At 38.8% G+C, this 23421-nt stretch overlaps 1 protein-coding gene and 1 long non-coding RNA gene across 3 annotated transcripts in view; one reads left to right on the forward strand and one right to left on the reverse strand.

Moving 5' to 3' along the window:
- Positions 1-23421, forward strand: part of thsd7ab (thrombospondin, type I, domain containing 7Ab) — a 101734-nt gene that overhangs the window by 45237 nt on the left and 33076 nt on the right. The window contains exons 3-12 of the mRNA XM_086078258.1: positions 2606-2854; positions 3014-3198; positions 4319-4387; positions 7666-7821; positions 9119-9322; positions 13018-13212; positions 14214-14454; positions 16484-16599; positions 18769-18904; positions 20265-20368. Coding sequence (XP_085934384.1) covers positions 2606-2854; positions 3014-3198; positions 4319-4387; positions 7666-7821; positions 9119-9322; positions 13018-13212; positions 14214-14454; positions 16484-16599; positions 18769-18904; positions 20265-20368 — 1655 coding nt within the window. The remainder of the gene's footprint in view (positions 1-2605; positions 2855-3013; positions 3199-4318; positions 4388-7665; positions 7822-9118; positions 9323-13017; positions 13213-14213; positions 14455-16483; positions 16600-18768; positions 18905-20264; positions 20369-23421) is intronic.
- Positions 15814-21528, reverse strand: LOC147172464 (uncharacterized). 2 transcript variants are annotated; one of them, XR_015095354.1, is made up of 3 exons: positions 21126-21528; positions 18725-18854; positions 15814-16531 (listed from the first exon to the last, which is right to left on the reverse strand). It is a non-coding gene; the product is annotated as an uncharacterized LOC147172464 (long non-coding RNA). The 2 variants fall into 2 exon arrangements; XR_015095355.1 differs by lacking the exon at positions 15814-16531 and adding an exon at positions 18023-18124.

A 23421-nucleotide genomic window follows, 5' to 3' on the forward strand; every position in this document is an offset into this window, starting at 1 on the left:
GGTGGAGGATGTGATGTATTATGCACTAAACGTGTTCATTCATGTTTCTCGCCGGCGACGCCCATCACAAGTTTCAAAGAACAAGCGGTTGCGCAACCCCCCCCCCACGGCCATGAATATTCATTCGTCCTCTGCCGGCCTTCTTGATTCCTCATGTTGATATATTCGCAGTTGTTTTTCCACAAATTTGGCAAAAAAGTGCAGAAAACTTCACGCTAGCGCTACATGCTGATGACACCGTTATATCTGACATGTGCGGGGAGCCCTCGCTATGGCACGATTTATCATCGACGCTACCGCTATGTCATAGATTTTAGGTGAAAATGTATTTATGGGTTTTTACAGTACACAGGCAAGAATGTTTTTTTTTATATATATATGCAGTATTATGTATATGTTTTTTTAAGGCCATGTCTTTCAGCACTATGCGACGCTATCGATAGCATCCGGCCGCCACATGGTGACTAGCAAGCCTCATTAGCATCGACTGTGACTGCGTGTGCAGCTCACATCGTTTGAGGGTCTAAGCTGCATTTATCAAAAGCCCCCACACCCCTCCTCCTTTCGCCCCCCACCCCCCACCCCAGGGTGCACGGAGAGTCATTAGAAATGTTCTAAACTAAAGCCGACGACTTCTCAGTTCAGATTTTTCTTCCCCCCGCAGGCCGCGCAGCTGACGAGCTATTAGCGCTAATTCCACCACCGCTTCATTTGGAAAGCTCTTATTTAGGCGTCTCACCTCAGGCGCAACACACACATTATTTCAAAAACACCTGTGTGTGTGCGTGGAAGTTGACATTATGCTAGTGTAAAATGTTTACATACGATGTTTGACTGCAATGTTTCTCTAATGTTTTGCTACGATGTTATGCTACGATGATACGCTAATGTCGCGTAATGATGCCACGTTACAAACGAATCTTTTTAGAATAGAGTAGCCTATTGATTATTATTCCATTGATTACTTCAGCCATGATGTTAGGTTATGATGTCACGCTGCTCGCCTATGTCATGTTTCAGTGCTAAAATGGTACACTATGATGTTACGAATTGATTTGGAAAGCTCTCTTTTAGAGGCCTCACATCAAGCACAACAGACATTTCATGTGTTTGGATTTTGTGTACGTAGCACACAATGTCAGGTGACAAGGATTTCTCTGAACACTTATGGCCCAGCTCTTGCTGTTCTGCTGAAATATAAATATCTTAAACACCAAACTTTCTTGTTAGCGCTCATTTAACACAGTGAGCTGAGACGTTCCCTGCCTGGTTCATTAACTGGTGAAGATGAAATATGAGCGTTCATGCCATGCCAAGCTAGGAGGGTGACTTAAGCAGCCTGTGAGCAATGATTAAGTGATACTAAGTTGTCACGCTATGATGCCACGTTATAGTGTTATGCGCCATTGTTATACTCGAACGTTATGGCAGAAGAAACTGCAATGTCAAGTTCTGATGTGACGCTACAAAGCCACAGTATGATGTCGAGCTATGATGTTCGGCAAGAATGTCAGGCTACGCTGTTGTGCTACGATATTGAGCTACAATGTCGTGCTAAATGTCATGCGATGATTATGATAAGTATTGAAAAATACACCATCAGCATATATCGATCAATGCCTTACATTGCTGATCACAAAAAAACAATAACCCGCAGCTCGTGCTTTGCAGCCTGAAGCTATCTAGAATAGCATCCGTTCCCTCCTTCCTTGCAGATCAAAACAGGAACTGAATCATAATATATGTTGTCTAAATTTGAAATAATGTCCAGTTTTTTTGGTTTTTTATAATAAAGGGATGTAAATTTGGATAGAATGTTTTTTAAAATCTGATTTATTAATTACTCCCCCCAAAAAAGTGAGCAGACCTAAAATTGAAAAATGTGCAGCTAATTCATGAGATCGTATCAATATCGGCGGATATTTCTTTTGTAAGATCAGTATCAAAATCAGCAGCATAAAACCCTGATCGGAACACCCGTACATCAGTTGATGCACTTTCCAATTTACTTTAGCTTATCGTAGCATTTTTTCAACTTGTTTTATTTATTTTTTTCAAAAAACATTTTCAATCTGGATACGGGACTTTTGTTTAGCTCCTTGAAAACAGTTTTATCTAGTGCTGTCATTATTGAATATTTTTCGATATTATTCAATCGATTAATCGACTAATCGGATTCATTTAAATTTTGCATGACAGTGTATTGCAAAAGCATGTTTTTCTCTGATTACTGTTTATTAGCCATCGATTGGTGTTTATTTCGTACTTTGTATTCGTACAGTGGTTTAAAAATAGGGTATTGATGTTGTACTATGTTAGCGTAAAAACAGATGTTGGCAAATATCTTCTTTTGATTTAACACAGAAGATAATCAGTCTTCTTTCATGAAGGACTACAGAAATCAGTGAACAATTAATGTCGATAAGCTGAAATCAGAGGATGTGGACAATTTTAAATTTTAAAAAATGGTTGCAAATGATTACTCGATTATTAAAATAGTTGTTGATTAATTTTAGAATCAATTTCTTATCGATGAATCGATTAATTTTGACAGCTCTAGTTTCGTCAAAAAGCAAAAGCGTGTGAATCTTCTGTGTGTCCACAGCTTGTGCACACCGAGAGAGGCGCCTCTGACCATCCAGTCGTGCTTGCTGCCAAGAGACTGCCAGCTGAGCGACTGGAGCGACTGGTCGCCCTGCTCCAAGGCCTGCTCGGATTCCGACTCGTCCGGTGGCTGGCGAGAGCGGCGCAGACAAGTGCTGCAGTTCCCCACGGGCGAAGGGGCCGAATGCCCGACGCTAAACGAGCGAGAGCCCTGCGAGCCGCAGGGGGATGCCGTGATGCCCTGCGCCGTGTGAGTGGACATATTCACGAACTGACCTCGGATCAGATTTTTGTGAAACAGTACCTGATTTTGACTTGATGATGATTCAGATTAGTAGCTCTGACTGACTTCAGATCAGATCTCAGTGATTAAGTGCCTGACTTATCTTAGTTACTTGCATACCCTCAGTTACGCCTGGAGGACCACCGAGTGGTCTGAATGCCGGGTGGACTTGCTGCTGGGCCAGCAAGACCGCCGCCGCGCCAACCTGACTGGACTCTGTGGTGGGGGTTTACAAACCAGAGAGATTTACTGCGTCCAAGCCAACGCCGAGCTCCTCAAGTACGTCAGCGACTTCCAGAAGAAAGACAAAGGTAAACACACTGAAACTCCTCAGCTTGTTTGGAACTCTGTTGCTAACTAAAACAGCAGTACAGTAACAGAAGGTTTATCGAAACGAAAACGATGAATCACAAAATCAACATTGGACCAAAACCATGCGATGCGATGGTTTACAGTTACAAGCTTGACGTGTTATGGCGTGGTGCTTGTGTGGCATTTAAACATGCAGACGCACACACGCAAACACACACACCTTGATGAGTAGAGCGGTTATCTGTGAGGAGCAGGAGCTCGCTCTCGACTGGGGGCTGTTCTTGAGCGGGCAGGGGGTTTTATAATCTCCCAGCGAGTCAGCGAGGTCCACCATCTCTAAATCCGGCTAACACATCAGCATATTCAAAACACACACTGCCACTGACCTCGGATCAGATCTTGGTGAAATTGTGCAAATATAGTGTTAGATTTGACTGACCACAAAATCATTCTTAGTGCCTTATCTGACTTATATGTCACTCATTCTTAACTCATTTGCGCCCAAAAATGTATAAATATGTTCAATTTTAAATATTACCATGCTCCCAAAGACGTATTTATATGTAAAAAAAATAAAATAATGTTTTTTATGCTAGAGTATGCAGAAGGCTTTGATGCAGCCTCTGAAGAGAATGCTTGAAGCAAAAGAGTATAAGAGATCAACCGGGGCCATGTTGGAACTAGCTGTTTCCCCCCACAGATTTGTGAATAATGATGAAATTTAGCTATATTCTAATGCTAATTGCTGCAAAACGGAAACAGATACAAATATTTTTATTTTTTTTCCTGATGAGAAAAGAGACTTTAATCTTTGTTTTTATAGCAATAGAACACAATAATCTGTGGACCTTGCGAAATCAGTCAAAATCCAGTAAACCAGCCGGGAGCGAAGGGGGTTACTTCAGTAAAAGAGTTAAGGGGGACTTGACACTAGTAGCTCAGACTGACCTCAGATCTCTTCACATGGAATTCCTTGATTGACTTGTCCTTGATATCCCGCCATGCTTGTGTCCCGTCCCGTGCACGTGCGGCTAGTAGCAAACGGCTAGTAGCTTGTGTAGTTAGCTTAGCTACTAGCTAGTAGTTAATTAGCGCTATGTGTCCTCCCTGTTATTGCAGCGGGTCAGACCCAAAGACAACAGAAGCCTAGTGTACCCCCACTCCTCTCTGTCTCCTACCACATCACAGGTAGGTCGTCTGCCGGAAATACTCCTCCTCTTCCTCATCGTCCTCATTTTCCTTAAGCCTTCATTTTCTCCTCTTTACATCTTCCTCGTCTGCCTCTCCTTCCTTCCCCACCTTTAACTTCTATCCGCTGTTCCTCTCCTCCTCTTTTTCCCCGTGCTCTTCCTCACTGCGTATTCCAGCAAGTTGCTTTTGCATTTGCTGACACCCGATCCTCACAGATCCTCGTCATCCGCCTTCGTCTCTACTCCACCAGATCCTCATCTTTATTCTTCCTCATCCTTTCATCTCCTTGTGCCTCTTTATCTTCTCCTTCCCATCCACTCCTCATTTGCGATGCACTGCTTCGAGTACAGTACATGCATGTGGATGTTTTTTTTTTTTGTCCAATCAGAGTTCAGCTTCTTTGTGTTTCCTTGTCAATCAGTAGTGCTGGCTAACTTCAACTATATTAGCATTAGCAATGGGACTGTTTATTTACCCAATTATTTTTAAATTCTGCGTTTTTTGTTCTTTGATTGGTTGGTCAGAGCAAACGTGTTCGCCTAGCTAGCAAAACGCGTCTGCACACATTAATGAATTCCATAATGAGAATCTCTGGTAAGTATGATGTAAAACCTAAAAAATAATTAATTTTAAAATGACCTATTACTGATTCACAAGAAAGGCGGCAAAGTAATATTTTATTGCTTTGGTCTCAGCAAGCGATAGGTGACTTTTTAAAGCAAAGGATCAAATCATCTTTCTGCATTTAAATAAATGGAAATGCCATTGATCCGTTCTAGTTTTTCACAAAAACCCAACACAAATTCGTGTAATGTGATAAATATTTATTGCAATCTACTTTATTAACTTATTTGCTCCCCAAAACATATTAAAACATTCTATTTTTAATATTGTCATGTTTTTTTAATGCTAGAGCATACAAAAGGCTTCGATGCAACCTCTGACCTGAAGATTTCACTTAAAGCAATGGTAGTCATTACAAAAAACGGCCAGCAGGTGGCAGCAGAGTATAAGCGATCAACCAGGACCATGTGTCAAAAAAGCTCTTTTGAATAATGATGAATCTTAGTTATATTCTAACGCTAATTGCTGCAAAACGGAAACAGATACAAATATACTTTTTTTTCTTGATGAAAGAAGAGACTCTACTCTTTCTTTTGGTAGGTTTCATGTTTTTATAGTAATAGAACACAATATTCTGTGTGCCTGGAAAAATCAGTCAAAGTCCAGTAAAACAGCGAAGGGGGTTGCTTCAGTGAAAATGGCTAGGAGTGAATGAGTTAATTCTTATGGCATAGTTGTATGCTATTATTATTATTTTTTCTTTCACATTGATGTATTCCTTTTTTTATTTTTTTAATATAATTGCTTGAAAGTGTCATTTTTGGTTTTAAGGGGTGGATTAAGTCGGGTTAAGACCCGACTGTAGGCCCGTGCATTAAATCCATATGCAAATGAGCATTCAGAGCTGTCAGTCAACACAAGAAGAAACAAAAAGGGCACTCGTCAGGTGTATTTTCCTAACGAGGCGTGGATTAACGGGGGCTCCGCAAGCCGCCGTTTAACATGCGTGTGCGTGTGTGCGCGTGTTTACTGGAGGAATTATTTATAAGTGCAATTGGCCTCTTTGCATTTCAAAAGCCCCCACTTGACTTCTGCGTTGAGGATTTGTGATTCAGCTCTTCCGATTTTAAGCTTCTGCACGTCTTGCACGAGCACGAGTCGTATTTTTTATATATATATATATATATATATAATTTTTTTTGCCAATGGTGGAAATGTGCGGCGCTCTGTGTGGGAGCAGAGTGAAGATCAGCATTTCTTCCTTGTCTGGGTAGCGAAATATTGCCCTTTTCAAGAACAGCACCATTTCAAGTCCAATGCAGTCTGTTTGGGAACACCAGGACACTTTTTTCTTTTAAATAGGAAATTATGGAAATTGGAATCATGTTTTGTGTCCCCCATTATAAAATCTTTAGGCTATTTTTTTAAATCCTACTTAAACATTTTCACAGATAAAAAGTTATCAATGTAAATAATTATTACAATTATTTTATATTTTTTCTCCCTCGTCATCTTCGTCTCGCTTGCGTCCTCCTCCTATTCTTCTCTGCCTCCGACATTTTTCTTTCCCTTTTGTCTTCCTCTTCTTTTCTTACACTCTTCCTTCTTGTCTTCCTTTTTCCTGTTCTTCATGTTGTTCTTATTCTCTTCATCCTCCCACTCTTACTCTAATTCTCAGTATTTTCTAAAATGAAATAAAGCGAAACGAGAGAGAGAGAAAGAGAGAGAGGGAGAGAGGGAGGGAGAGAGAGAGAGAGAGAGAGAGAGAGAGAGAGAGAGAGAGAGAGAGAGAGAGAGAGAGAGAGAGAGAGAGAGAGAGAGAGAAAGGAAGCATGGTATGGAAGGTGAGACAGAGAGAGAGGAGAGAGAGAGAGAGGGAGGGAGGGAGGACGGGATGAAGAAAGAGCATGAGAGTGAGAGAGCGAGGTGGAGAGAGAGAGAAAGAGAGAGACGGAGAGAGAGGGAGGGATGAAGAGAAAGTGAAAGAGAGGGACCATGGGAGAGAGAGAGAGGGGGTGAGAGAGAGATGGAGAGAGAGAGAGACAGATCTTTAGGTATGAGATGGAGGGATGAAGAGAGAGAAAGAGGGAGGAAGGTATGAAGAGAGAGGGAGAGAGAGGGGGAGGGCGGGAGGGAGGGATAAAGGGAAAGCGAAAGAGAGGGACCATGGGAGAGAGAGGGGGGAGAGAGAAAGAGAGAGAGAGATAGAGATCTTTATGTATGTATGTGTGATAGAGGGAGGGAGTATGTTATGGAAGGTGAGACGGAGAGAGGGGAGAGAGAGATGGAGGGATGAAGAGAGAGAGAGGGAGGAAGGTATGAAAAGAGAGAGAGAGGGAGAGAGAGGGGGAGAAAGAAGGAGGGAGAGAGAGAGCGGGAGAGAGAGATGGAGGGATGAAGAGAGAGAGGGAGAGAGAAAGAGAGAGAGATGGAGGGATGAAGAGAGAGAGGGAGGAAGGTATGAAAAGAGAGGGAGAGAGAGTGAAAGAGAGAGAGAGAGAGTGTACATATGTATGTATGTGTGTTCCTCACCAACAGGCGATCTATCAGGTATCGGAAAACTGCAGTTGTTTGTCAACATTGAACCAGGATTGAAACTGAAAAGCACAATTTTATTTGTACAGTACTTTAATGCGCTTTACATTTTTCAGTGTTGTGAAGAGTTATCACATCAGCTGTCCAATTCCATATTTTTTATTTTCTCCCAATAGCGGCGCGTCCGGTGGAAAACCGTCTGTGCGGAGGTCCCATTCCTGACCGATCACAGCTGTGCCAGTTGACCTGTCCTGTCGAGTGCCAAGTGTCTCCCTGGGGCGCCTGGGGGCCGTGCACTTTCGAGAGCTGCGATGACCAGTCGGCCAAGAAAGGTAATGCAAATTCACCGGGCGCCATCTTGGTGACGCAGCATTTGGCTCGTTACCATTCCATTTCTCCTCTACGCAATCTCTCCTTTTTCTTGCAAGAAAATAAGCCCGCAGAATCATTGCTTGTAAAAGATTTAGTGTTCACTTTTTACAGTGTGCTAAAAAAGGCTTCCGCACTTGACTTATGGCACTGTAATAAACTTTATTGAAAATTAACATGCAATCTTCATAATGCAGACGGACGATCACTTTAAGCCTTACACAGCTGAAATGGTCTCAGAAAATCTCTAAGAATCCCGCAAAAATGCAAATGTATGGCGGAGTGTCATGGAATTTTAATCCCGTTCCATCTGAACATATGGCTTCAGAGTGCACGGAATACATGATGATGTTAATGTTGGTAAAATATGCATGTGAAGTGTACCATTGCTAGGGCCTGTCCTGATGTCCATGTTTACCAAAACATGTATGTTAAGGTCACTCAAGATTCAAAATTGGCCAAGATGTTAACAAAAACACGTAGATTGACGTTCACTGAAGGCTGCAAATGAACCTTGACGTTTACGAATCATTGAAATCAGTTTGTGTACACTACAACATGTATGCTAGGTGACTTGGGACATCATCTTTTAGTTAATTTGAGATTAACTCATTCACTCCCATTGACGGCTATAGACGTCAAAAATTAATTTGAACTATTTCTATTAGTTTAACATTTTTTCCACTTTTGTTAACAAGAGTATGAAAACCTAGGATTTTTTTTTTGTACATTTAGAACAGATATAAAATTTGTGACTCATCGTGAGTTAACTAGTGAAGTCATGCGATTAATTACGACGCTTTAAAAAAAAGATTATTAAAAATTTGGGGCGTCAGGTAATTAAAATTTGTAATTGTAATTAATCGCATGACTTCACTAGTTAAGTCACGATGAGTCACAAATTGTATATCTGTTCTAAATGTACAATAAAAAAAATCTAGGTTTGCATACTCTTGTTAACAAAAGTGGAAAAAGATGTGAAACTAATAGAAATAGTTCAAATGAATTTTTGACGTCTATAGCCGTCAATGGCAGTGAATGAAGATGATCTTTATCAAAATGTACTTAAAGTCCTCCAATTGACACGGTTAATCAAAGGCACAAAACTGACCTTGAAGTTTATGAAAACATACGTCAAGTTCACCTAAAAGTTCACTTTGACGTTTAGGTTCACTGAACATTACATTGATGTTAAGAAAATCAGGTTGTTTCCAAAAATGCGTGCCGTATTCTCTTTAAGGCTCGCTGTCCGTATTGCAGGGTTCAAACTGAGAAAGCGCCAGATCACCAACGAGCCCACGGGCGGCCCTGCCAACTGCCCGCACCTCGTGGAGGCGCTGCCCTGCGACCAGCCCAGCTGTTACAACTGGCGACAGGTCGGCCTGGACCGATGTGCGCCCGTCGAGCAAAAGCTGTGCGGGCCCGGAACACAGCTCGCTCGGGTTCAGTGCATCAACAGCATTGGTAAGGTCACAGCCTCAAGACACTTCCTGTTTAGCCAAAACGCAAGCTTGACATTGACATTGATGTGTTTGAAAACGTTTGCATTTGCTTCAAAGAAGTAAAGGCAAGCGTTGTCTGTGATGTTCAGGTTCGAAAAGGTTCAACGGTGACCATGTACATTGTTTTAATCGAAGTTTTTTCTTTTTGGGTTAATTGAAAATTGTAAATCGTAAATTGTCTTTGATTTCAAAATGTGTACCTTAGGTTCAAGTCTCTCAATTGTTTTTGTGGTTTAAGAAAATCTGTACCTTGGGTTTATTGAATTATTTTAATTGCCTGTGATGTTCTAGATTGTCTGCATATATATATATATATATATATATATATATATATATATATATATAGGCTTATTAACTCATTCACTGCCATAAAGACTATAGACGGTCAACATTTCATTTTAACTATTTCTATTAGTTAAAATAAATAAATAAAATGTTAACAAGAGTAGGAAAACCTAGAATTTTTTATTGTACATTTAGAACAGAAATAAAATGTGTGATTAATTGTGAGTTAACTAGTAAAGTCATGCAATTAATTATGATTAGAAATTTTATATCGCCCGACATCCCAAATGTTTAATACTGTTTTCTTTTCTTTTTTTTAATTCATTCACTGCCATTGACGGCTATAAACGTCAAAAATGTATTTCAACTTTTTCTATTAGTTTAACTTTTTTTCCCCACTTTTGTTAACAAGAGTATGAAAACCAAGAATTGTTTTATTGTACATTTAGAACAGATATAAAATTTGTGATTAATCATGAGTTAACTCTTGAAATCAGGCAATTAATTACAATTCAAAAAAATTAATTGCCTGTCGCCACTAATATTTATTATTTTATTTATTTTTTATGAATTTATGGCAGTGAATGAGTTAAAGACTCTAAATTGACCTTGATTTTAATGATATATCGACTGAAGATGTTAAATAGTTGGTAAGGTGTATATATGTATGTGAGTAACAGGTGTTTACTTTGGGAAAGATTCCAGCTTTTTTTCCGCACCGCTGAACGGGCTATAAAAAAATGAGCGCTCTACTTCTTTTCATGCAAAAGTCTTCCCTGCTTTGATGACTTTTATGCATGACACAACATTTTCGACTTGCCACCCGCCATAACGCTGACTCGAACCTCCTCCCTTCCACGAGCAATTAATTTTACTTTTCCACTAAATCAAATCATCCTCTTAGCGTTTCGCCCTCCTTCTGACTTTTATCACTCCTTCTTTTTTAATACATTTTGTATCGTTTACCGGCCATTTTGTTTTATTTCGTCTCATGAACCAATCGCCGGCGTCGGTGTCATTCACTTGTAAATGTTATCACCCGTCACGTGAATGGATTGGTCCTTCATGCCTCCATTGCAGAGTCAAACCACAATGATTGATCTGCTTGTCTTCGATCCCCCGTCTGTCGGATGAAAATGGATTTTCTTTTTCTTTGAAATCCCCCCCCCCCCCCTTCCTCTGAGAGAGAGAAAGGGTCACACGGGCAACAAGTGAAGGTTGTTCATTAAAAATAGAGATGGTCTCGTTGTCTAGTTGGGATTTTTCAAGCTTGAGTGATGCACTTCTGCTTGGAATTTCCAAGCCAGGGCTGGACTGGCCATCTGGGATACTGGGCAGATGCCCGGTGGGCCGATGTGGTGCTGTTCAATTATTATTTTTCCTCCATTTTACCCCAAGAGACCAACCCACAATTTAGAGGGAGCAGCCAATTAAAATCTAAATTTTCTTGTTTAGGTATATCATTGAGTGTACAGTGTCTTTGATATTGACAAAAACACATAGCGGTACATTAAGTTCACTGTAGATTTTAATTCTTGCCCTTTTGTGGTTCGATCATGGGATGTCGTTAATATTTGTCAACTGTGGGCACGTGAAGTCCTTTGACATAAACATAAACTTGACTTGACTTGACATTTGATATAGTCAAGCCTCTACATGTGTGTGATGTTTGCAAAGCTGTGCAGGTTAGGCTTAACTGTAAAATGTTTAGAAATGCTTATGAAGATGTGTTCTTTGGTTTCTATGAAAACGCACATTTCCCTGAAGAACGTTTTCTCGGATCCTTAGGTTATTTGAAGACTAGACATTGGGTTTTTTTCTGTTTATGAGAAGTTAGGTTCACTGAAGCTTCTGAAAAGTTTTACATTTCGGAAAATGCGTCTGCTGGGGTCACTGAACTCTAATGTTCTTTGATATTGCGATATATTGAAGATTAGATGTTGTCTTTGATATTTACAAAAGTTTAAGTACATGGAAGATTCAAATGGTTAAATAGTTACGAAAACGCATAAGTGTTGTTAAGTTCACTGGAGACTCTCAACTGTCTCTAATGTTTGACTTTCCTGAAGGCTAACAAATGTTCATGTTTCGGCGTATCAAATGCTCACCCTTGTCTTTGAAGTCTACAAAAACATGTACATTAAAATGACCAAAAGCTAAATTGTCTTCAACGTGAAGAAAACAACCTTTGACTTGTCTTTGATGTATTTGTCTTTAGTCATTAAAGATTTTTATAGTCTTTGATGTTTACGAAAACAGTACACTTATATATAAGCTTAAAATGGTCATTAAAAAAAAAATCTGTAGATTTCCCCGGTAGCCTCATATGGCGGCTTCACGGATATGTCATGGTTATATCAGCTTTATTAATAATTCATATGCTCCCCAGTGTAAATTCCACATGGATTTACCATTTTGATTTTATTCCATATGCGGTGCCACTCAAGTAATTCATTCGTAGAAAAAATGTCATCCGTAAACGGGGTCCAAGTCAGCTGTCATGTCAATATGCACCGCGCATGGGAAGTCTTTTTGAATTATTACTGCAAGTCCACTATATGGAGTCAATGATGTTTATGATTCACCATTTAAATTAATTGGAAGGTTTCTAGTCACTTCTCAACAGGTCGTGAGCAACAAAAAAGAAATAAATTTGATTTTTATTATTATTTTTGCTAAAGTAATAATTCAGTTTATTGAGGCTATATAGCATTGGTAGTATATTTTTGTTATTAAATTATTATTATTTTTCTTAGGTGCTTGATAAGCTCATAATGGGTTTCTACCTCACTCTCACACGTATTGAATTTTTTTTTTTAAATGCCATATTTGTGGGGGGTTTTAAGATTTTGTGTAAATAAACAAACAAAAAACTAAAATAAATAAATAATACACCGATATTGGAAAGAAATAGAACAATTGTTTAAACAATTGGAAAGTTTTTACGGTGGAAATATTAGAAAATAATGCAAATGTCTGACAAAAAACACACACACATTAGAAGGGTTATTAGAAGGAAAAATAATATGAAAATATAATGGGGGGAACAATCGATGGAAAACGCACAAATAGTAAAAAATAAAAGAATAAAAAAATATATGGATATTAGAAACTAATATGAACTATTACAGAATGATGAAAAATATTACACAAAATTAGACAATATTAAATAATAATTTAAAAAAATGAGTATACTTACCTAACAGATAAAAAACAAATGATACAACAATGTTAGTAGTAAAATACAAAAATGCTTAGGCAAAAAATAATAAATAAGAACAAAAAATATGAACAAAAATGTAGTGTATGTGAGCTGACATAATGATTTATTTATTTACTGCATGGACCTTCCATGACCGTGTGGTCTTTCAGGAGAGCCGGTGGTCGAGAGCCTGTGCTCGTCCAAGCCGCCTCCGGATCCCGTGGCCTGCAAGGTGCCTTGCTCCAAGGACTGCGTGCTGAGCGACTGGACGCCGTGGTCCACCTGCTCGCAGACCTGCTCCAGCAAGACCGTGGAGGGAAAGCAGATGAGGACGCGTTCCATTCTGGCTTACAACGCCGGCGAGGGTGAGTTCTCGAATATCGCGTGACAATCACTTTTCTTCTCACAGTCAAGCCTGGCACTCTGATTTTAGGTTCGTCCTGAATTAGCCTCCAAAGCCCAAACTTTTTATGGGCAAAGTGCGACATCACTTCCTGTCTGTCCTTTCTAATTACAAGTGTGTGTTTGTCTTGTGTGTCCTCACTCACAGTCACCGATATGGTTGTGGCCTGGATTACAGTCATGGAGGGTAACACAAACAGACTAGTTTGAAACCTCTAGTTAGCTTGGTTAGCATGTTAGCATGTTAGCACTTCCCAAATATGATGGTGAGATTGACAAATGTTTGTTGCCTTTTTCTAGTTTAGTTCAGGCTTTTTGGTTTATTTGTTTGTTTGTTTGTTGTTGTTATGAGATGGATTGTCTTAATTGATTAACTGTGTTTATTTTCTTAAAGGTCTTTCAAGGGTACCCAAATTTCCCGAACTTTTGGGTAAATCTTTAAATAGACAAATAGTTGTAGTTGTGGATGTCTTAGAATGGTTAGAAATTAATCCAAAATATTGATCTAAATCAAGAAAATTAACAAGAAAAACGGTTATGCTCACACTACCAACAGTGATAATAAGCCAAAAAGGCAAAAATCATTAACATCATGAGGATTCACTCAACAGTTTTTTGTTTGTTTGAATCTACAATATTTAATTAATTTTTGTTAACAATAAACTTCAACTGGGCGTGACAAATGGCTCTATTTTGGAGAGTGATGTTTTGTGATACCCCCCCCCCCCCCCTTTTCTTGACAGCAATTGAGCGAGAACAGGCACTAAGAAATACTTTTTAAAGTGGGTTTTAATAAGTTTAACACGTGTGGGAGTGGTAGTACTATAAAAATGTAATTTTTTTTTTAAATGGCCTCTATATCACGGATAAAGTGGAAATGGAACGTATCTCCGCTGTAGAGTTCAGTATAGCAGCCTGTGCCAGTACGTGTCCCATGACAAACGTAACTGTGTCTCGTCTCAAGGTGGCGCCATGTGCCCCAACAGCAGCTCGCTGCAGGAGGTCCGCAACTGCAACGAGCACGCCTGCACCGTGTACCACTGGCAGACGGGCCCATGGGGGCCCTGCGCCGAGGACCCCTCGTCAGCGCCCCTCAACGCCACCTCGGCGAGGGCGGCAGTGGGCCTTGGGAGCTGCGCCAAGGGGGTCCAGACGAGAAAAGTCATGTGCGTGCGTGTCAACGTGGGACAGGTGCCCCCCAAGAAGTATGTTCTCTTTGCCTCTGCTCCATTTTCACTTGTACAAGGAGGAGGAGTTTTATTTAAAGGCAACTTACACTTATAATAAGAATAATAACTGTATCAATAATGCAAGCCTGTAAATATTGACAATTTGCATATAATTGATGCCCAATGAAATCCATTGGAAGAAAAAAAAATCTTCTTTGGGGAACCAAAGAAACAAAACCGTTTTTTAAAATAAATATTTAAAAAAAAATTGTGGGGGGGGGGGGGATCTGACGAGGTGAATGGTGCATACAGGTTCCGCTGTTGAAATGAAAAATACTTTTTTTTTTGGGGGGGGGGATTTGTTGGAATTTAGATGTTTCTTGGGTTGGGGAAGAATTCTGGTGGGTGGCCCGGTGGGTGGTGTCTGGTCGGTGCTGGATTTCACCTTCCTTGGTTTTCTTTGGTCCCCTCGGGTTTCCTGACGGCGGTGTTCGGTTTAGGTGAACGGTATGGGATTTTTTCTAATAGGTTTTTGGTGAGCTAACAAATACACGCACGCACGCACGCACGCACGCACATACACATACTCACCCACATACAATTTTTATATATATATATATATATATATATATATATATATATATATATATATATATATATATATATATATATATATATATATATATATGTAAATATGTATATATATATATATGTATGTATATATATATATATATATATATATATATATATATATTTAAAAAAATATATAAAAATAAAAAAATAAAGAGCAATGATGATGACATTTCCGAATGAACAATACTGAGCTCTTTAGAAAAAAGAAAAGAAAAAAATGAAAAATACACATAAGAAATAAATATTAAATTAAAAATACAAAAATATTGAACTAAAAATAAAAAATAAAGCGTGCATTTAAAAAAGACAATTATACTCAGATATGCGAAAAAAAAATTATATAAATAAAACAAAAAAATGGGCAAAAAATTCGACTGTCGATGGCGTATATAATCCCTATCTGGATGCTAAAAAAAATAAAAATACTTTCTTTTTTAAAGAAATATCATCTACGCAGCCTGGTACCATTGCGGACCACTGGTTACTGCGCACTGCTGATGTTAAATAAATCCAAAAATAAAAAAATGTACTGCCCAAATTATAATTATTATTACTATTATTATTATTATTATTATGTAATTGTGGTTCTTTTTAAAGTGTTCTCTAAATAAAGCTGAATTTAGAGTTGAAATAAAATAAGAAGCAAAAACAAATATTACACAGAATTATGTAGATGTTTTTATTAATTATGAGCAGTTTGGAAAATTGATGGATGGATTGGATATAGTTTTAATTATTTATTCTTTTTTTTTTTTTTTTTTTGCTCCTGTTGTCATTTTTTCATGATACACCATCACCTTAGACAATGGAAATAAATACACACACTAGGTCTCTTTTAGCATGCACATTGTGCAACATCAATTCGGCGCACACTTAAAATAACTGACACAATGTGTGTATTAGTGCGACATTTCGATGACAAAACAAGGAGAATGCGTTGCTGAGAGACAGATGACGGCTAAATAAATTTGCCCAAAAAAAATACATAAATAAAGGTAAAAAATAAAAACAAACAAAGATGATGACAGACTTAAGCTCTCCCGAGTGATATCTTTCCTTTGCAGCCACACTTGGATAAATAAAAATCAAAAGTGCGCTTTCCAGGAAGCCTAATTAGCTGCTGCCGCTTGTCATTGATGATAATGACAGTAATTAAGTGGCATTGATACTTTAAGGCAATTTAATCAGCAGGCAGATGCTAATAAATATTTCCGTTTTTGCTCCAAGGACTGAATTGACTGAATGATTTGAGTCTGCACCAAGAAAGATTAAAAACATTTAAATCTGTGATTTAGATACCAAAAATATGCTTCAATACTTTTTTTTCTCTATACAGAAAGTAAATGACGCTTTTTAAACATATTTGTTACGAAAAGGGAGACTTATACAAAAACAAGCCGTCTCTTTTTTTGAAATTTGTGGCTGTGCGCAGGTGTCCAGACGCTCCTCGTCCCAGTACAGTGCGTCCGTGTCAGCTTCCCTGCAAGAAAGATTGCATCATGACCCCTTTCAGCAATTGGACGTCCTGCCCTGATGCCTGTGACGCAGGTACGCCAAACAAAACAAAAGAAATTGCTTCTGAGCTCAGATTACCTCGCTGATGATGACTCATTCGCATGGCTGGAAAGCAGGCAGCATTGATTGTTTGTTTGTTTTTCTTCATATGTTCCGTTCCCGGACATTTTGCTCGACGCACTTTTTAGACAGACTTATTTTTCCGATGCTTTCTGGAGCTCGTACAATCGTGCCACTGATTGTTCGTTGTCTTTGTCTTTGATGTTCACCAAAAAATTTCTACATTCGATTTGGTACATTGTTTATGGTGTTTAAAAGTTTGATGGCGATGAAAATACTTTTGATTGATTGTAATGGATTTGTCGAGGACTTAATTGTCTTTGATTCTTACCAAACACACATTTGTAAGGTTCATTCAAAATTGTCATTGATTTTTATGACAACATACAATGATGACTCAAAATTTACTTTGATGTTTAGAAAAGCACATGCAGTGGGTTTATTGCATATTTTTGCAAAAAAATACATATATTCTCTTTTAGGACTCTTGATTGCCTTTGATGTTTACCAAAAATGTACGTTTAGTTCATAGTAGACTGAAATGTCTTTGATGTTTTTGAAAACTGAGTAGGTTTATTGAATATTTTAATTATTTTTATGAAATTATTTAAATTTATTGGGGACTGTAGAGTGTCTTTGATGTTTGCAAAAACATGCATGTTTATGGAGGATTGAAAGTGTTCTTTGATGTCTTTGGAAAGACATAAGTAGATACTATAGGTAGGATAAATTGCCTTTGATTATTAGAAAAGCACATACAGTGGGCTTATTGCATATTTTAGCGAAAAAATACATGCACTATATTCTCTTTTAGGACTCTTGATTGCCTTTGATGTTCACCAAAAATGTACGTTTGGTTCATAGTAGACTGAAATGTCTTTGATGTTTCTGAAAACTGAGTAGGTTTATTGAATATTTCAATTATTTTTATGAAATTATTTAAATGTATTGGGGACTGTAGAGTGTCTTTGATGTTTGCAAAAACATGCATGTTTATGGAGGAATGAAAGTGTTCTTTGATGTTTATGGAAAGACATAAGTAGATACTATAAGTAGGATGAATTGCCTTTGATGTTTACTAATGTTGATGTTCGTTGGTGTTGTACAAAAACGTGTGTGATCATAATTGAAAACTCTTAAGTGCCCTTGATGTTTACAAAATAATACTTGAGTTAATTGAATACTCTGAATTGTTTTAATATGAATGAAAACAGGTTTGTTGACACGTATACTCTATCGTTGATGTTTTACATAAATAGTTGTATTCAGATTATTGCACATTTTTAACATTTGTGTATAGTTTTATGTGGACATTTTGACTTGAGTTATCGGTTGTCGTCACAAACTGGAAGAGGCGGCATCAGACTCATTAGCGAGCCAACCCTGCGAACTCGTACCTTCTTATGCCGAAATTAATTTGACAGATCGACGACCTCTGGATGAACTTGTTGTTTTTTTCCCACCGCGTGTCAGCAAAGATGTGGTTGATGTTTCCTTGCTGTCCAAGCAAAACATATTCAGGTTGAGGTCACACAAACGCTCATTATCGTCCACGGCGACGACATCACGGCATCAATAACTTTTGCATTTTAATTGGACGCCACTTCATTATGGTCGATAAATGTATACACACCTGCCAATTTGTTAGGTACACTTGGATGCATCTTATGAGATCCAATATATATTTTTTAAATCTGCTTTTACAAAGATAATCATGGTTATTTTGTTTTTACTGGCATATGAGAATTTTATGAAGCAAAAAGGATCATCCTTTTACAAAACGTTTACAAAACATGGACATTAGGTTGATTTAAAATTCTAAATAGTTTTTGAATGTTTTTTTTTCAGGACTCCGAATGTTCTTTGATGTTTGCAAACAATGCTGTAAATGTTTTTTGATGATTACGAAAACACATGGTCTTTTCTTTCAAGACGTACATTAGGTGAGGATGCGAATCGTTTCTGTTTTCTGCACGTCTTTGACGCTGTGAACCTGTGAAGCTAAATTTAGCTTATCAGACACCGTTTTTTTGTCCAATAAGATTTGCAGCTCGGAATCAATTCTTCCGATATTTGTGTTTCAAAATCTCAAGTTTACCCAGTTTGACATCCTTCTCATAATTTCTTCTTCTAATATCTCAGCTGGTAACGCCGTGAAGACCAAACAGTACAGGAAGCGTTTGGCCATCCAGGCGCCTTCCAACGGAGGTCAGGATTGTCCTGAAATGCTGGAGGAGGAGAGAGAATGTCAACCACCGCAAACGTGTCCAGGGTTCAGGTAAACACAAACATTTGTACGACATGGTGGCCATTGCGCTTGGGTTAGGGTTGGGTTAATGTTAAGGTTTGAAATTAGGGTTTCGAGAAAAGTAATCGGATCTGCAAATATGTTTCTCACGTCTGTGGAAATATCTGCAGTGTGTGTGTGTGTATTAATAGAAGCACGGCACCTTGTTTGGGCCCGTTGTCAGGTGTAATAAAAAGTGATGTGCGCAAAGGGACGTGTGTCGAGATGACTAATTAAGTTACAGTCATGCGGCGAGCGTCTTTGATGAGGCCTGCCTCCTTGTTTGTTTGTGCGCTCGCTCCGAGGCGGCGCTAATAAAACACGGAGATCGCTTGTCTTTGACGACCCCAAAGTCACGTGGAAACATCAAGTCATGTTTCCTTTCGGTTCACCGCAGTGCAATTGGTACTGCCGGTGAATTGAATGCAAGTGCATTTATATTGCTGTCTTGAGATACAAGTGAGCCAGCTTGGGAGTCTTTTGAGATATGAATCTTCAATCGGATGATTTATTTATTTTTTGCTTTGACTTAAGAGTGCAAACTCTCATACGAGTGCTGTCTGGTGAGCAGGTGACTCAACTTGCTTTATAAAAATGCATTTTAGCAATATAATTACTAGCTATGCCATGTAGTGACAAAAATGACCAACACAAATCAGTCACACTGTTTTTTTTTACAATGACTAAAAAATCCAACCATAGGTTAGGTTAACATTTCTTCCCACTTTTATGTTAACAAAGTATGAAAAATTCGATGGGGGGGGGGGGGCATTGTACATTTTATTGTAAATTTAGATATAAATTGAGATATAAAATGTGTAATTAATTTGCGATTAATTGTCAGTTAATTATTATAAGTCATGCGATTAAATATGATTAAAAAAATTATTGACTGACACCTCTTATAATTAGAGAATATTATTTCTTCTTCTTTTTTTAAAGAGGCTTAAAGCGATTTATCGCCACTCTCAACTGAAGGTTATTGTCAAATAACCACATTGCCTCCACTAGCTTAATGCTAACATAAAATGGGAAACTCCATTGGGATATGGGCTAACAATTAGCATTGCTGTGTTACCCCTAGCAACAGATAGACAAACATTATATTGTACATTGAAGAAAGTGTGACAAAAACTTATTCAACATGCTACTACAGCACTCTAAATTCAGACTTGCTCATCATATACTGTACAAAACAAAACAACTAATCCCTTAAAAACCCTTGATGTAATAGCGGCTGAAAATAAGTTCCCCGCGGGAAAAAAAAAGGGAATCTATGAATTTATTACTCGCGACTGCAGGTATGAGTGGGTTGACCGTACAGTATATCTCATATTGTGATCCCTTCCAGGTGGAAATCCCACAAGTGGAGAAAGTGCCAGCTGGTTCCGTGGTTCCTCAGGCAGGACCGACCCGGCGCTCAGGAGAACTGCGGGCCGGGACTTCAAACACGAGGTACATATACCTTCTTTACACACATATCTTGTGGAAGGCGGTACATTTTTACCTTTCAGTGAACACTTAATACCTCCACTATCATGTCAACACAATTATAGAAACCATCAATGCTACATTAAAAAAAAAACCTATAGAACAACACATAGCTGTACCAGTTGCATCATCCAGCTCACAATCAATATTGATCAAATTTGTCATTTCATGGTGTTGAGCCGCTCCTCATACTCATCCTCTCCTCTATAGTGCATGAGCTACACTTCTAACAAATGTCATCATCGCTAACGCAGGATGAGTCGTAAGTGACAGGAGAAGACGGGAGCCATGCTAACTGCTAAGCTAATGTGAAATCTAAAAGTGCGTAGGTACTACAGTAGACTTGTTCTGTTATCAGCAATGTGATTTGCGTTTGTTTATACTATTTTGCAACATATGTTTTAACTGTTGTAGACTTTTGATATCATTAAATGCTCTTAAAATTATATCATAATTGAATTGTAGGCCATATTGCCCAAGTGCTAATAGCAACACATATAGGTTGAAATCAGAAATTGGACACAAACAAAGAAAACACATATTGGAAGCAATACAGTGAATAATAATGCTTTGAAATGAACAGAATAGCCTGTTGGGGATAAATTTACACAATTTCATCAAACAAAGAGAATTTAAGTTGTAATTGTTGGTCGGTGCTCCTATTAGTAGCTGGCCACTAGAAGAACGCACACGCCACCATCTCAAATCCTCACATTCATACCTGGAAATTGGAATAATGCCTCTGGAGGCTCACTTGACAGTCTGGATTATTGGGTTCTCGTTGCTTTCTTCACTTCAGGCCCCTGTCGTGCATTTTTAATCAAAGGTGTCTTCTTGATGTTCGGGAGGAGGCGCAGAACAGGAAGTGAGAAGCTCAACGTCATCTTGTTCCTTTACAGCGCACGACGGTGGCTGGGTGGGCAGAATGTGGAATCCTGGGTGGCTTTCATAAAAACTCAATTTAAGGGGTCACGCCCAGTGATCAATTTCATTATGTTCTCGCCCCTATAGAGAACCACTCGGAGTGCTCATATTATATTACGCAATCTTTCCTTGCCGGAATTCATTAGTGTGACAAAAAAGGAACCTCCAAAGCACTTTAGTACGTGCAAGGATAAATTGACTTTGAAGTTTACAAAACCTCTCACAGTATGTTTGGTTCATTGAAGACTCGAAATATTTTTTTGATGTTAACAAAAAACATTTAGTAAGTTTGGTTTGTTGTTGTTTATGCAAAATACAACTATATGTTTTATGCAGCTCTACTAGTCTAAATCTGGTATCCTGGTTAATATTGCGTTAGTGGAATATGAGTTAAGCAGCAAAATCCAGCAGTTTTTATCAGCGTCAGAAGGCGGCCATTTTGAAATGGTGAAAATGACATCACAGTTGCTCAGGTCTCAGGTAACAACCAATCGCAGCTCAGCTTCAGAAAACAGGTGACAAGTGGCAAAATGGCCGCCCCCTCAGATGGGTAAAATGGCTGGATTTTGCGACATAACTCATATTCCACAAAAAATAGTATTAATCAGAATGTCATATTTAGACGAATGAGGTCACGTATAACATTTTATTGTCAAGAAATGTTTAACTCATTCACTCCCAGCCATTTTTACTGAAGCAACCCCCTTCGCTCCCAGCTGTTTTACTGGATTTTGACTGATTTTGCAAGGCCCACAGAATATTATTTTATTGCTATAAAATCATGGAACCTACCAAAACATTAGAGTGTCTTCTTTCATCAGGAAAGAAAAGTATGTTTCTATCTGTTTCCATTTTGCAGCAATTAGCATGAAAATATAGCTAACTTTCATCATTACTCACAAATCTGGGGTAACAGCTTTTTGCAACATGGCCCTGGTTGATCTCTTATACTCTGCTGCCACCTGCTGGCCGTTTTTGTCATAACTATCATTGCTTTTAGCATAAAAAAACATTTAAAAAACTTATAAATACTTCTTTGGAACACTGGTAATATTTAAATATAGAATGCATTTATATGTTTTTGGGAGCAGATGAGTTAAAGTTGCATTCTCCGTCTTTTGAGTTGATTGACGTCCGTCCCACAGAGTGTGGCGCTTGTTACCTTGAAACGGACAGGAGACGAAACTCTCCGGGGGCGAGCAGAATAAAAGCTGACCTCCAAAAGACGTGCACGGTGCCAATGGGCCTAAAGATTGATCTGTCAACGAAATATCCCCGCAACACGAGTCGCACGCAGCCTTTATTGAATGCACCCCGGCACTGGAGGGCTTTTCGTATGTCCAGCGCTCTATTTTCATTCACTTTTAAGTTGCCCTCCGTGACTGCTGAGAGGCGGAGGGCGTCCAAAGGCTCTCTCGGGTACACCGAACGTCCACTCGAGAGCGAGCCCCGCGGCCGTTGAGGCGTCCAATACACTCACTCACTTGTAGAACTCTCTTCTCCAGAGTCGTCCTCCAGCCCTCGCTTGTGGCCTCGCTGCCCTCGCCGCGGCTGTGTAGGCTGAGAATATGCGCCCTTGATTGTTTTTTTTAATCCCCTTATGTCAGAAAAAGTCAGCTCATATGCATTTTCAGAACTCTGGAATCTGTAATGTATACAAAAAAAAAATTCTTGAGAATAATTTGTTATACTAAACTTACTTTAAACATGACATTCTATTAATATTACATTTGTGGAATATAAATTATGCAGCAAAATCCAGCTGTTTTTATCCATCTCAGGGGGCGGCCATTTTGCCACTTGAAGATGGCATTACAGTTGCTCAGGGCTCAGGCAAAGACCAATCACAGTTCATCTGTTTTCTGAAGCTGAGCTGTGATTGGTTGTTAGCTAAGCAACTGTGATGTCATTTTCACTTAACAGCAAGTAGCAAAATGGCCGCCTTCTGATATTGATAAAAACTGCTGGATTTTGCTGCTTAACTCATATTCCACTAACGCAATATTAACTAAAGTGCCGTATTTAGACTAGTGGGGCTCAATAGAACATATACTTGTCAAAAAAAAAAAAATGGGGGGGGGGAGTTGACTTGC

Source organism: Leptonotus elevatus, chromosome 6 (genome assembly GCF_054856555.1).
Source record: "Leptonotus elevatus isolate MCC_2025b chromosome 6, RoL_Lele_1.0, whole genome shotgun sequence".
Lineage (NCBI taxonomy): Eukaryota > Metazoa > Chordata > Actinopteri > Syngnathiformes > Syngnathidae > Leptonotus > Leptonotus elevatus.